This window comes from Podarcis melisellensis (assembly GCF_964234715.1).
Source record: "Podarcis melisellensis genome assembly, chromosome: 5".
Taxonomy (NCBI): domain Eukaryota; kingdom Metazoa; phylum Chordata; class Lepidosauria; order Squamata; family Lacertidae; genus Podarcis; species Podarcis melisellensis.
In genome coordinates this window covers 1,810,208-1,826,048 of record NC_138537.1, presented here as the reverse complement: position 1 = coordinate 1,826,048, position 15,841 = coordinate 1,810,208, and the positions used below count along the sequence as shown (strand labels likewise).

The following is a 15,841-nucleotide window of genomic DNA, read 5'->3' as shown; positions in this document are numbered from 1 at the left end:
CCAGAAGTTTCCGTCTCTAAGGCCGTGTGCGACACGGAGATGCCTGCTTTTCTTGTTGAGGTGTATAATTTGACAACTTCTAAAAGTTATCCTGCCTCTTCTGTCTTGGAATTCTGATTACAGTTAGGTAGCCGTGTTGGTCTGCCATAGTCAAAACAAAAAAAATTCCTTCCGGTAGCACCTTAAAGACCAACTAAGTTAGTTCTTGGTATGAGCTTTCGTGTGCATGCACACTTCTTCTGTTTCAGTGTATCTGAAGAAGTGTGCATGCACACGAAAGCTCATACCAAGAACTAACTTAGTTGGTCTTTAAGGTGCTACTGGAAGGAATTTTTTTTGTTTTGGAATTCTGAGTCCCTGTAGTGCTGATCACCAAGAAAGGCAGTTTATTGACACCACAGCCCTGGTGTGCTGAATTGAAGAGAAACCCACCAGCACCGAAAGGAAATGTAGCAAACCACTTACTTGGGAGGCTGAGCAAGGTGTCGAAGGCTTTGCATTGCATCTGCCCTGTGCTCTGCGTGACGCAGTTCATCCACAGACCTTGGTAGATGGCCTGGGCTGTCACGATGTTCTCCCCAGCATAGGCGTTAATTTTCCACTGGGGCATGGCCGTGCTGATGATCAAGCCCACCCAGCCGACGAAGGCCAGGATGAAGCCCAGCATCTGTAGACCACTGTTGGCCATCTCCTTTGCACCGGAACTCCTGGGAAGTTTCCAAAGGGATCAATCAGCGCTGGAGCCCAGCCGATTCTTTGAGCAACCTTGACAGAGGAGCAAAGCGAGCTTCCGCTTGTACTTCTGCGCTTGTAATCCGAGAGATTTCAGAGCAGGTTGCTGGATGGAGGAGCTACCCAAACTAAAGTCGGCTGCACCTGTGGCTCACTATTTAAACCAGAGTCCTCGGAGAGCCCCCTAGTGGTTTCGCTTGAGTTTGCCTGTGCATCCTGACTGCTCCCAATGAAAGTTAAGCACCACCAAAAGGTTAAGTCTGGGTATTTCAGGGTTGCTGTGTTTTGGGTGTGAAAAATGCAGCGATTTCATCCATTACAGCAAGATGAAAAGGAATCTTTGCTCCAGCCTCCTGTCTCCCTGCAGAGTCAGAGCCAGCCATGTGCCTCCATTAAAGGCCACTGTAGCATGCTTCACGCGCATGGGCACATCATGCATTCCATCGCTTATGACGCCTTCATTTTGGGATCCACCCTGTTCCCTTGGTGGTTTTTACTTTTAAGGGCATAGCAGTGGCAAGGGATGAGAGATTACGGATGCTGCAAGGATACCTAATTAAAAACACTGACTCAATAGCACCTTTCTTACTATCATGGACACACTGAGTGTTGGAATCATTCGTGACTTGTGTGTTAACTTTATTGCTGTTTTGGGAGAAGACTCATCATTCTTCAGAGGTACCAATACTTCTGTAAGGGGCATCAAAGGAAGTATCACTACCTCTTTATCCTGCTTTGGGATGAACCCACCTGGAGCCCTGGGTGAAGTTCTGGGCGCCACATTTTGAGAAGGACATTGACAAGTTGGAACGTGTGCCAAGGAGGACAGCCAAGGTGGTCGAGGATCTGGAAACCAAGCCTTATGAGGAACGGTTGAATGAGTCAGAGGTGGAGATAGCTGCTCCAGCAGCCAGAGTGGCGTACATGCTGTGCACCTGGGGGCGGAGCTAGCTGTCTGTGGGGGTGGGGCTAACCACCCATGGGGGCAGGACAAGAGTCCCAGGGGTGCTGCCCCAGAGTGGCACACATGCCGTGCACCCAGGGGGTGGGGCAAGCAGCCCAAGGGGGCAGGGGGAGCTGCCCAGGAGGGCGATTGGCACAGCAATTGGCGCCCATTGGGGGTGATTGGCATTCAGGGGGGCGATCGGTGTGGCGATCAGTGCCCAGGGGGGCAGCGCAGCAATCCACCCAGGGGGGATTTTGTCATCCACCTCATGGATGACACCCGGGGTGGACCACCCCCACTACACCCCCTTCCTCTGCCCCTGGAAGGAGTTGGGGACGTTTAGCCTGCAGAAGAGGAGCCTGGAAGGGGATATACGATAGCCACCTTCAAATATCTGAAGGGCCGTTACATAGAAGATGGAGCAAGCTTGCTTTCTCCTGCTCTGGAAGGGAGGACTCGAACCCATGGCTTCAAGTGACAAGAAAGGAGATTACGACTAAACATCAGGAATAACTTTTTGATAAGTAAAATGTGCTGGGAACTATATCCAGTGCATTTTAAACATTTTTAGCATCTGGGGAATATGTGAAATATCAGGCTGAGTTTTTCTCAGCCTGTGTCCTACTATTCTAGTTTTGAGTTCAATTTTATTATGATTTGTTAGAAATTATATTTTTTGTTTACATTTTTGCAAATGACCCTGAAATCAATTGATATAAGGGCAGCACCCCTTTTAAGGCCCAAACTCTCAAATAAATATGTAAGTTGGGTTGATTTGCATGTATTCTCGTGTAGTAGATTAGTCATCATGACAATGAGCCAGTTGTTTTCTATCCGTTCAAATACAACCTTTTTCTTTTCTTTTATGAGCCAGTGTGGGCTAAGACAAGGGAGACCAGGGTTCAAATCACAGCTCGGACATGAAGGTAGTTGAGTGATCTTGAGCCACTCGCTACCTCTCAGCCCACGGAGTTGTTGTGGAGATGAAATGAAGAAGGAAGGGAAAAACCATCCATGTCACCTTGAAATTCTGGGATATAAATGCAAACAAACAAACAAACAAATAACAAAGGGGCCAAACTCTGTGCCAGTACAGTCAAACAGGCAGAACTGGAATATTTGTGGAATGAAATGAATGCTGAGATCCAGTTTACCATTTTTAGGTGGGAAAGTTGGGACCCTATTGTTTTCCTTGGTCCCTACAGACTTTGATTCGGATCAAGGACCGTGTCCGAGTTTTAAATGTCCTGCACCTGAAATCCAGATGCAATACCTAGGTTGGCTCAAGTGTATATTGGGCTTAAATCCAGCCCTCTCCTGCCATCTATACCTCCCTTTAATTACATGTTTGCTCAAGGAGTGAGAGAGAGGCTTAAGGGGGCTGTTAGTGCCAAATGTGGGGTTCTAATCTCAGTACCATATTTCCAAAACCCCATAAATAGTTTGTGCATTGGAAAATAACTGTTTTCTTGTTCTTCTGCAGCTGCCAAGTCCCTCTGTGGTGTTTGCACTGCTCCTTAATCCTGCACCAGGTAATTCTCAGACAGTGTCCACCCTAATTGTTCTGCTGTTCCAATCAAGCGAAACCACAACTTTTGCAAAACAAGGACTCCTCTGATACGGGAGTTCTGCTCATTGTTTTCATGCTGAGGTTGCTTCATCCTGATGACTCGGTGGATTTCACCTGGGCTTCGCTGAGCCCTTGACAAAACAGGGCTGCTAAAGTGGTGATTTACATGTCAAGGCTGGCTTAACCACAGAGGGGATCCAATCGTGGAGAAAACAACAGCAGAAAAAGCAAACAAGACAGGCTCCATAAACAGGAGAACGGTCAAGGTCTCCTGGCTTCCACCACACGTATTGGTTTTTCTGATCCCTGGGATCGGCTGGGATGCTTCCAATATGTGCCCCTGAAGGACCAGGTGTGCAGCCTGGGAGTCATCTTGGACTTACAGCTGTCCATGGAGGTGCAGGTCAGTTCTGTGTCCAGGGCAGCTGTCTACCAGCTCCATCTGGTATGCAGGATGAGACCCTCCCTGCCTACGGACTGTCTAGCCAGAGTGGTGCATGCTCTAGTTATCTCTCGCTTGGACTACTGCAATGCGCTCTACGTGGGGCTACCTTTGAAGGTGACCAGGAAACTGCAATTAATCCAGAATGCGGCAGCTAGACTGGTGACTGGGAGCGGCCGCTGAGACCACATAACACAGGTCCTGAAAGACCTACATTGGCTCCCAGTACTTTTCCAAGCACAATTCAAAGTGTTGGTGCTGACCTTTAAATCCCTCAATGGCCTCAGCCCAGTAGACCTGAAGGAGCTTCTCCACCCCCATTGTTCAGCCCGGACACTGAGGTCCAGTTCCTAGGGCCTTCTGGCGGTTCCCTCCCTGTGAGGTGTGAGGTTACAGGGAACCAGGCAGAGGGCGTTCTCGGTGGTGGTGCCCACCCTGTGGAATGCCCACCCATGTCAAGGAAATAAGCAACTATCCTACTTCTAAAAGACATCAGAAGGCAGCCCTTGTTTGCGGAAGTTTTTAATGACTGATGTGTTAATGTATTTTTAATATTTTGTTGGAAGCTGTCCAGAGTGGGCGGGGTATAAGTAATAAATTATTATTATTATTATTATTATTATTATTATTGCAGTGGTACCTCTGGTTGTGAACAGGATCCATTCTGGAGGCCCGTTTGGAACATGAAAAGAGCGCAACTTGAAGCGCCATATCTGCGCAGGTGCACGGCGCGATTTGGCACTTGTGTGCATACGTGAAGTGTGATTTAGTGCTTCTGTGCATGCGCGAGCGGCAAAACCCGAAAGCAACCCTTTCCAGTACCTCCAAGTCGCCATGGGACGTAACCTGAAAGAACGTAACATAAAGCAAACGTAACATGAGGTATGACTCTATTATTATTATATTATATTATATTATATTATATTATATTATATTATATTATATTTATTATATTATATTATTATAATATTACACAAACCTTCACATTTTGCAAACTTCATGAAGGAACGAGCTATTGATGGTTACTATCCACAATAGCTCGGCTCTGCTTCCACAGTTGGAGGAAGCAATACTTCTGAATATCTTTTGCTGGAAACCACTGGAGTTAAGAGTTGCTCTTATGTCCATGTTCTGCTCACTGGTTTCTCTTGGGCATCTGGGCATCCAGGCTAGCCATGGAGAAGTAAACACCTTGCCCCCTGCAGCAGGTATTGAAGTCCAGTCTGTAATCTCTTATCAGGTTCCTTCAAAAAATTGCCTTCAAGTTTTTATTCCACTCTCAAAACACTAGAACTCGTGGACATCCAAGGAAGCTGAATGGTGGAAGATTTGAGAGCTGGACCATAAAGATGTCACGGCTAAAATGGCCGCTGTTTCTTTAATGTGAATAAAGCTGGGTCAGCATGACTCAGCGGTCTGCACCAAGTTGTATATATAAGTGAGAAATGTTAGTTTGTTGCTGAGGCTGGTGTTTGGGTTGGTTGGTGCTGGTGTGTGGAGTTATTCAGTCGTGTTTTGCACAAAGACTTTTAAGAATAAAACTCTGCAAGGATATTCTCGTGGACTCTTTTTGTGCCGACAAGGGTCCGAGGACCAGGCTGAAGAGGCAAAGGGAGGTCAGAACCTTTTCCTCCTTTTTTTGCTTTTTACAAACACTGACAGGTTATGGGCCCAGTGTTTCTGAGCATGTGCAGAGTGCAAAACGACTGACATCATCTCAGCAGGGAGCTGGTGAGTCCTGGTGGTGTATGGAGCCGGTGGCTGTGCGTTGGAGCAGTTGGTGGCAAGCTGTAACTGTCTGCAGCGACGCTGGAGCAGCTAGGATCTGAGGACCAGAAAAGCACTCAGCGTCGGCTACTGGAACAGTTTGAACTGCTAGAGGACCACAGTAGGCGACTCACAGAGCAGCTACACCAGTTGCAGAGCCAGGCGGGACCTGAGGGTCAACAGAGGCAGCAGCTAGAAGCCGGTGAGTGCCAGCCAGGACCATCTAGTGGGACTCTAAAGAGAGAGTCTGGAGAGTTTGCTGGAGGCCCCACAGAAGGGGCTCAGCAAGCACCAGCAGAGATGGCAGATTTCCAGTCTTCCCAAGTTGTAAATATTGGGGGAGGCATCCTTTTTGAACTTCTCTCAGAAAGCAACTGGCTGAGTTGGTCAATTAAAATGCAGCAGTTGTTAAGGAGAGATGGACTATGGGACTGTGTTGAAACTGAGGTTTTGAGGACTGACTCTGCTGAGAAAAAACGGCTAGATGAAAGGGCTCGTGCCCAAATTATGCTGTGTTTGAGCAACTCTCAGTTATTGCATGTAGCAAATGCCAGCACAGCGTTTGAGTGCTGGAATTTATTAAGGGCAATGCATGTCAGAGAAACTGCTGGAACTATAATTTCTCTGACTAGAAGGCTGTTCAGGACTGTTATGAAAGAAGGTGAGAGTTTGGCAACTCATCTTCAAACGCTGAAATCTCTGTTTCTTCAACTACAGCAGAGAGGTAAGCGTTATGATGAGACTGACCAAACCTACATTATTCTTTCAAGTTGTTGCTATCAAAGGGTTAAAAGAGTAGCAGAAACGCTCTAATCACTGAGCAGCTGGAGGTCATTAGGCTTCCAGGAACATGAGTCTGTACAAATAGTCCCCCTGTTTGTTTGTTCTTCCCCTTCTCCTTTTTTGGGTGTGTGTTTTGCTGAGATGTGTGGTTCGTCGCCAGGATTGTTTTTTGGTGTTTTGTAAATAAACCTTATTTTTGATTTACAAACCGCATGCTCCAGGACTCCTTTTTGGGAAGATGCTGCCTCTCCTGCCCTTCTTAGCTGCTGCGCGAAATCCTCTGCCGTGGTGAGACTTTTAAAGAAGGAAGTGCACTGGGCATTTACATTAAACTAATTAAAGTTTAATGGGACACAAGTTTGCCTGAAAGCTGGTTGCCCGTGATTAACAGCATGGAGAGTATGCGTCCCCGAGATCTGACCCTTGAGTATGTGGTTGGAAGATTGACCGAAGAAGCAGAAAGAAGGTCAGATAAACAAGCTGAACTCCAAGAGCGGAGGAGTTACAGTCGAGGGGGCCAGCAGCAGAATCTGCCAATGGAGCAACGCCAAGGTTTGGACTTGGCCATGGCAGTGAGGAGATGCTATAGATGCAACCAACCCGGGCATCTCCAACGTCAATGCAGGGCAAGACTTCCAGGAGACGACGTGGAGCAGAGACAGCAATCAACGCAGAAACGTAAGCAGAAGGGGTTCTCTTCAGAGAAGAAGAACACGCGTTCTGCTCAGTTTGTTTCTGCATTTTCTCGAGAGGAGAGGAAGATACCTCGAGGAACATGGTTGCTGGACTCTGGGAGCAGCAGGATTATCTGCAACAGTCAGGAGGACTTTAAGACCCTGGGGAAGCCAGCTGATGGAAAAGACTCAATTTATCTTGCTGATGGTCGCAGAAGCAAGATTGATGGCCAGGGAACATGTTTCCTGCAGTGCTTGAACACTACTCTACCAGAGACTCTGTTTGTCAGCAGTTTGGACTATTGTTTGCTGTCTGTAAGCTGTTTGATTAATGCAGGGTATAGTGTTAACTTCACACGGGATGGCTGTCTGATAAAGAATGGAACTCAGGTATGTGGCCATGCAAAGTTGGAAAATGGGTTATATGTAATGCAGGACAAGCCTGTTAAAGCAGCCCAGGTGGTTCAGGATAATTTGCCAGTTCATAAGGGGTGTGTACATGAACTGCACAGAAAACTGGGTCACGCCAATTTCCGTGTGCTTTCAGAGATGCAAAAGGTGTGCAAGAACCTAAAAGTAAACAGCTGTAACTGTTTCCTAGATTGCAATGTATGTAAAATGGCCAAATCTAAGAGGAAGCCTGTGGCTTCTAAAAGTGACAGAGTATCTAAAGAGGTTTTAGAACTTGTCCATTGTGACGTGATAGGCCCTTTTCCACAGAAGACTGAAGGAGGCGCCAGATATGCTTTTCTGGTAATTGATGATAAATCACGTTTTAGTTGGTTGTTTTTGTTAAAGCAGAAATCTGAGTGTTTCCCCACATTCAGAGAATGGGTTGCCCAAGCTGAAAAGCTCTTCGCTCGCCCTGTTGTGCAGTTGCAAACAGATAGGGGTGGAGAATTTCTGAACAAACAATTTGGGACATGGTTGCGACGTAAGGGGATCACTCATCGTTTGACTAACCCTTATAGCCCTGCTGAAAATGGTCTGTGTGAAAGACGTGGGGCTGTAATACAGTCAGTAAAGGACTGCCTGCTAGTGGATGCAGGATTGGGTCACAACCATAGGCTGTGGGGCGAGGCTTTTCTGACAGCGAACTTTTTGATTAATAGAACCTGGTCTAGCTCTATAAAAGATATTCCTTATCGTGTGTTGTTTGGGAAAGAACCAGAGTGGACAATGCTCCATAACTGGGGTGCTTGGGCACATGTAAACATCCCCAAAGCCCAGCGCCAGAAAGGGGGTGCTAGAGCGCAGAGACTGCGGTTTGTGGGATATCAGTCCTATGGCAAAGGGTGGCGTTTCAATTTACGCCCAGGACGAGTGGTTCTGTCACGAAGTGCAGACTTCGCTGACCAGGACAGATGGACTGTGATCCATGCCAACCCAGATTGCCTACTGCCCCTGCAAGTAAGAGAAGAGGCTTCTTCTCAGCCATTGGCAATGCAGGAGCAGGAGGAGGAGGAGGCACAGATTTCCCCAAAAGATGTGGCAAAAGATAATACTTCTCTAGAGGAAGAGGAAGAAGAGCCAGAGATAAGGGGGGAAGAAGAAGTAATAGTGCCTAGGCGCTCCCAGCGTTCAAACAAGGGTGTACCTCCTCAGCGTTTGACCCTAGGAGGAGTGAGAGTATGCAATGTGAGTTGTGTGGAACCACAAAGTTATAATGAAGTCTTAGACTTACCCCCTGGGGAACGTGCTTTGTGGGAACAAGCTATGAAAGAAGAAATGGACTCTTTTAAACGTAACAAAGTGTTTGAGGTCATAATGCCGCCACCTGGTGGCAGAGTGGTGTCATGCAAGTGGGTTTACAAAAGGAAAACCCTTGCATCTGGGGAACCACGTTTTCGAGCCAGATTAGTAGCCAGAGGATTCACTCAGATTAAAGGGGAGAGTTATGATGAAGTGTTTTCTCCCACTGTAAAGAGTGAAACTTTTCGCTTAATGCTTTCCATTGCTGCTGTAAGACAACTAGCAGTGCACCATTTTGATGTTGATGCTGCATATCTGCATGCAAATTTAGACCATGAAGTATTAATGAGACAACCCCCTGGGTTTGAAGAGGAGAATGGTGCAGTCTGGCGTTTGAGAAAGGCTGTTTATGGTCTCAAACAAAGTGGAAGGTGTTGGAACCAGTGTTTAAATGAAGCCCTTGTAAAACTTGGTTTTAAAAGGAGTGTGGCTGATCCATGCCTGTACACCAAGAGATCAGGCAACAAATATCTAATGCTCTTAGTCTTTGTTGATGATTTGCTTGTGGCAGGGAGTTCCACAGATGAGATCCAGAAGCTCACAAGTCAACTGGAAAAGAGGTTTAAGCTTAAAGCCTTGGGGCCTGTAAGCAATTACTTGGGAGTAGAAGTAAGGCAGGAAGCTGATGGAAGCTTCCTATTGAGTCAGAAAGAGAAAATTCTTCGTTTGATAGAGCAGTTTGGCATGGAAAACTGCAAGCCAGTTCAGACTCCCATGACACCAGATTTCCCAAAGACAGTGTGTGATGATAAATTTGATCAGCCTGAGTTGTATCACTCAAAAATAGGATCACTGTTATATTTAAGCCAGTGGTCAAGGCCAGACATTGCATGTGCTACAAATGTTCTGAGTCAACGTGTATCTAAACCCAGTACTGCTGATTGGTGTGCTTTGAAAAGGCTTATCAGATATCTAAAGGGGACATTAAATGTATGTTTGAAGATATCTAGTACACAAGACGAAAAACTAGAAGTATTTGTTGATGCGGACTGGGGAAGCTGTGTAGCTACCAGAAAATCTACAAGTGGAATGGTTATGATGTTTGCCAATTCCATAATTGGGTGGAAGTCAAAGAAACAAGGATTTGTTGCAACCTCATCCTGTGAGGCAGAATATGGGAGCCTGTCGCTAGCATGCAATGAAATCATGTGGTTTATACAGATACTAAAAGATCTAGATTGTAAAGTTGATTTGCCTATCCAAGTGTATGAAGATAGCCAATCGTGCATTGCATTAGCGGGCTCGGAAATAATGAAATCCGCATCAAAACATATTGCTATCCGTCATGCGAATGTTAGAGATTGTGTACAGAATGGGGTAATCAAACTGGAGTATTGTCAGTCACAAGATAATATTGCTGATTTGTTCACCAAGCCTTTGCCAGCAACATGCCATAATGAACTGATGACAAAACTGGGTTTATGTATATAATGTATGTATGTATTGTTTCTGTTGGGGTTTTTCGCATTTAAAGAAACAGAAGGGGTGTCACGGCTAAAATGGCCGCTGTTTCTTTAATGCGAATAAAGCTGGGTCAGCATGACTCAGCGGTCTGCACCAAGTTGTATATATAAGTGAGAAATGTTAGTTTGTTGCTGAGGCTGGTGTTTGGGTTGGTTGGTGCTGGTGTGTGGAGTTATTCAGTCGTGTTTTGCACAAAGACTTTTAAGAATAAAACTCTGCAAGGATATTCTCGTGGACTCTTTTTGTGCCGACAAGGGTCCGAGGACCAGGCTGAAGAGGCAAAGGGAGGTCAGAACCTTTTCCTCCTTTTTTTGCTTTTTACAAACACTGACAAAAGAAGGCTGATCGCCAAAGAATGGATGCTTTTGAATTCTGGTGCTGGAGGAGACTCTTGAGAGTCCCGTGGACTGCAAGAAGATCAAACCGATCCATTCTTAAGGAAATCAGCCCTGAGTGCTCACTGGAAGGACGGATCCTGAAGCTGAGGCTCCAAGACTTTGGCCACCTCATGAGAAGAGAAGACTCCCTGGAAAAGACCCTGATGTTGGGAAAGGTTGAGGGCATAAGGAGAAGGGGATGACAGAGGACGAGATGGGGGAACAGTGTTCTTGAAGCTACCAGCATGAGTTTGACCAAACTGCGGGAGGCAGTGGAAGACAGGAGGGCCTGGCGTGCTCTGGTCCAGGGGGTCACAAAGAGGCGGACATGACTAAACGACTAAACAACAACAACCCAAGGGTCATCTAGTCCAACCCCCTGCAATGCAGGAATCAATCAGGGGTCAATCATGGAATTATAGAGTTGGAAGGGTGTGATGGCCTGGGACTGGGGCTCGGACTCGGAACAGAGGACTCTCAATCTGCACCAGATCCTTTGCCTCAGGCATCATCTGAACCAAGTCTGGGGCCTGATCCTGAAGAGTCCCAGTCTGCACAGGTTCCCCTGCAACAAGCACCAGCTGGGCCAAGTCAGGGGGCTGAGCCTGCCCTGGCTCCAGATGCGGGGATGACCTCGTTGCCTCCAGGTGGGCCATCACTTACAGCTGCTCCTCTACCGGTTTGGTCAGGGGAGGCTGAGGCGGCCTCTGGGTCTAGTCACCCACCGACGTCTCCCAAGCTGCAGAGACTCAGGTCTGAGAGAAGGAGAGACCTGAGTACTCGCAGGAGGAGTGCTCGCCTTCAGGCGAAACAGGGAGGTGAGTCGCCGGGGGATCAGGACCGGCCGCTACCATGACAAAGATAAAAGGCTGTCAGACCCTGCCCCAGGTTGCAGGAGCAACATTGCTGTATGCCAGATCCTGCCTGAGACCCTGTGCCTGTCCTTGCCTGGTTTCCTGCCTCGTGTCCTGCCTTGGCCCTGCCTGACTGACTCCTAGCGGAACCTTCGGATACTGGACCGGACCTGGACCACGGTTCTCGGGTTACCCCTTGGCCGAGCGCACTTATACAGGATTGCCTTCAAAGTGTTGGATAACTCCATCCCCTCCAACATTTCTCCAATGAAAATAGGGACAACTTAAGGAAAAGCGGGACATACCGGGATCAAATCAGAAACCAGGATGGTTTCTCTAAATCAGGGAAGTCCCTGGAAAATGGGGACACTTAGAGGGTTTGGGAGGTGAGCCCATGTAAGGCCAAACCATATTAAAAGGCTGTCAGACCCCACCCCAAGTTGCGTGAGCAACACTGGTGTTTGCTAGAACCTACCTGAGACCCTGTGCCTGACCTTGCCTGGTTTCCCGCCTCGTGTCCTGCCTTGGCCCTCGTGTCCTGCCTTGGCCCCTCATGGAACCCTTGGATTCGGGACCAGACCTGGACTGCATTGCTTTGGTTAACCCCTGGGCCCAGCACAAAGGGCTCACCAAGGGCCATCTAGTCCAGCCCCCTACCATACAGGAATCCTGCCCACCACTGCCCCTGCGTGGGCTCGAACCACCAACCTTCTGGTGAACAGCCACACACACTGACCCACTGAGCCACTAATGGGCATATTAAGCCTGAACCTCCAAACAATTAAAACAGGATTTTAGTTTAGGTGGCACATGATGGGGCAGCAAATCCTGTATATCTGAAGGAGTGTCTCCACCCCCATCGTTCAGCCCGAACACTGAGGTCCAGCTCTGAGGGCCTTCTGGCGGTTCCCTCACTACGAGAAGTAAAGCTACAGGGAACCAGGCAGAGGGTCTTCTCGGTGGTGGCACCCACCTTGTGAAACACCCTCCCTTCAGATGTGAAGGAAATAAGGAGCTATTTTATCTTTAAAAGACAACTGAAGGCAGCCCTGTTTAGGGAAGTGTTTGATATTTAATGCTGTATTGTTTTTAACACTTGATTGGAAGCTGCCCAGAGTTGCTGGGGAAACTCAGCCAGATGGGCAGGGTATAAATAAATTATTATTATTATTATTATTATTATTATTATTGCTCTCAATTTTGTTCAATACATAGACACGGAGGCCCTTGGGTGGCTTTTTCCTCTGCCTTCACTCTCCTCTCCAAAAAGGGAATGTGACACTCTCTCTCTCTCTCTCTCTCTCTCTCTCTCTCTCTCTCTCTCTCTCTCTCTCTCTCTCTCTCTTGCCCATCTCACCAGACCACAAATGCCTATGAGTCAACAGCCACAAATAATCTCACCTGGAGACCCTCCAAAAACATTGATCTCATGCTGGCAAAGCGTGTTTGGGTGTCTGCAGAGACACGCTGTGGGTCTGCCCCAACCTGCAGCCTTCAAAGCCACGGGGCTGTTTATCCCAAACAACAAAGTCTGGGGAGAAGTAAACAGAAAAGCAGAGTTGAGCTCATTGCAGTGGGTGGCCCCTGCCCAGCGAAGGGAGGGGGAAAGGGGAAAGAGAGTGTGATCCATGGGGGTCCGGCTAAAAATAGGGGTGTCTGTGAGCTCTGCCACCCCATTCATTTCTCCACAGAATTCCCTACTTTACTGACCCAGAGGAAAGACTTTGGAGAGCCTCTCGGAGAGCCTTGCTTTTAGGAACTGGGGGAGAAAATCTTCCCCTGTATGAAGACTGGGAGGCAGAACTCACCCCACCGCCTTGGATGTAACCAGGCCAGCCCCACCTGCCCTCTTCTCCCGTCACCTGTCTCCTGGGGGCAGCCATCCCATCATCCAGAATGTGGCAGCTAGACTGGTGACTAGGAGTGGCCACTGAGACCATATAACACCGGTTATGAGAGATCTGCATTGGCTCCCAGTACATTTCTGAGCACAATTCAAAGTGTTGGTGCTGACCTTGAAAGCCCTAAATGACCTCGGTCCAGTATACCTGAAGGAGCGTCTCCACCCCCATCATGCTGCCCTGACACTGAGGTCCAGCTCCGAGAGCCTTCTGGCAGTTTCCTCACTGCGAGAAGCCAAGTTACAGGGAACCAGGCAGAGGGCCTTCTCGGTAGTGGCGCCCTCCCAGTGGAACGCCCTCCCCTCAGATGTCAAAGAGAACAACAACTACCAGACTTTTAGAAGACATCTGAAGGCGGCCCTGTTTAGGAGGCTTTTAATGTTTGATGTAGTGCAGTATTTTAATATTTTTTCCCCAGAGTGGCTGGGGAAGCCCAGCCAGATGGGCGGGGTATAAATAATAAATTATATTATTATTATTATTATTATTATTATTATTATTATTATTATTATTATTATCCAAGGAATCTAACTTGGGAACATAATGGGAAGATGGGCGGTCATGTTAAATTGAAGTATAGAATGAGGTACAAAACAAGCAGCAATCAAGGAATGAATTGTCATTAACATCTATTGATTATTTCTGTTATGCGGTTTTGAAACCAATAAAGCATTAAAAAACCCAAAAAGCTAAGAGCTCTTGACTGGCCCAAGGTCACCAAGTGAGCTTCAAAGCTCAGCTGGGATTCGAACCCTGCTCTCCCAGATCCTAGTCCAACTCTCTAACTGGATAACCATATGACTGGGATTCCTGCATTTGCAGGGGGTTGATGATGCTTCCAAGTCTACGATTCTATGATTATATTATTCTGTGGAGCATGTGCAGAAGAAGGAGATCAAGGGTCCAGAAACCAGGCCTCAGGGAAGAGTGAGCAAGATTTTTTTCTGATGCACCAGAAGGGAGGACCAGAACCGAGCGATTTAAATTGCAAGAAAGGAGATTCCGACTAAACATTTGGAAGAACTTTGTGACAGTAAGGGCTGTTTGATGGTGGAACAGAAGTTTTTAATGTGTGACATCTTAATGTATTTTTAATCCTTGTTGGAAGCCGCCCAGAGTGGCTGGGGAAACCCAGCCAGATGGGCAGGGTACAAATAATACATTATTATTATTATTATTATTATTATTATTATTATTATTATTAACTTTAACCACCCACTAAACTGCACCGTCTTCGCATCTTTGGACTTTTTTGTATTTTTATCAAGGGAATTCAGGTGTGCATAAAGGCCTAAGAATATGCATTGCATGGAAATAGCCATGTAGTTTATTTATTTTGTTCCACTATATTGTAAATATATACCACAGCGGTTTGCAAAAACAAGATAGAAGGAATTTGAAATGCAACAAGGGAAGGTGCGGAGAATAGCAGCAGGTGCTATTCCCATTTCTGAATCAGCAGGTTAGACAAACGTTGCCTGTGAAGCAGGTTCAGTTTCAGCGCTGTGCCAGACATGAACAGGAAGAAAGCTTCTCGCTGCCTCATTTAAACTTGGTGCTTGGCTGGTTCCTGGGTGACACATCCTCTCATTTCACCTACAGGAAGGGTGGCTTGATTTAAATGAGCCAGTGGATGAGGATGTGTGAATTTCTCAGGTAAGCACTTGCTCACCTGCTGACACATTTCAACCAGGCCTTAGAAACTGTGAAGATGTAATTGAAACCAAGAGGACATCTGCATCACAATCCTCACTCACGCTTACTCTTCCATGCCCCTGTTGCAATTCATACTGCAGGCTCCCAGGGTAGAAGCTTTTGTTATGGAATCATAGAAATGTAACATTGGAAGAGACCCACAAAGGTCATTTAGCCCAACCCTCTGCAATGCACATGCTCTCTTGATTTCAATTGCGTTTTCACAGTTACTAAGGCCTGATTAAAATGTGTCATCAGGTGGTATTCATGGTCCCCCACCCCCTCTAATCTGTACAACAACTCCATGAAGTAGATTAGGCTGAGAGTGAGTGACTGGCCCAACATCACCCAGTGAGCAACATCGTCAAGCGGGGAATTCAAACCCTGGTTTCCAGGATTTGACACTCAAACCACTTCTTCTTCTTTGGTGATCCCTAATAGCCGAATAAGATTGTCTTCCATAAACACGGTTCTAAAAGTCAGTCCGTAAGTGACTGTGGAGGCCAGTTCTGGATCCACACGTCCTTCCACAGCGGGGACATTGGTTTCTGGGCGGGAGTTGATCCTGGTGTGGATTTGCCAAGCGTGCCTTCCTCTTAGCACGTTTCTCCCTTGCGTCCTGAGTTCAAGTGTCTTCAAAGCCCATGACACCTTTGGTCAAGGCTGTTCTCCAGCTGGAGCACTCGCAGACCAATGTTTACCAATTGTTGGTGTTTATACTACATTTTTAAAGATTTGCCTTGAAAGAGTCTTTAAACCTCTTTTGTTGACCTCCAGCATTACGCTTTCCATTTTAAGGTTGGGAATAGGGTAGTTGCTTTAGAAGATGATAATCGGGCATCTGCACAACATGACCGGACCAATGAAGTTGATGCTGAAGAATC

General features: G+C 47.0%; 1 protein-coding gene across 1 annotated transcript in view; it reads right to left on the bottom strand.

Moving 5' to 3' along the window:
* The window catches only part of CLDN1 (claudin 1), a 28,270-nt gene extending 27,394 nt beyond the window's left edge, over positions 1-876 (bottom strand). The window contains exon 1 of the mRNA XM_081911418.1: positions 466-876. Coding sequence (XP_081767544.1) covers positions 466-688 — 223 coding nt within the window. The 5' untranslated portion in view covers positions 689-876. The remainder of the gene's footprint in view (positions 1-465) is intronic.
* Between the last annotated feature and the right edge of the window lie 14,965 nt (positions 877-15,841).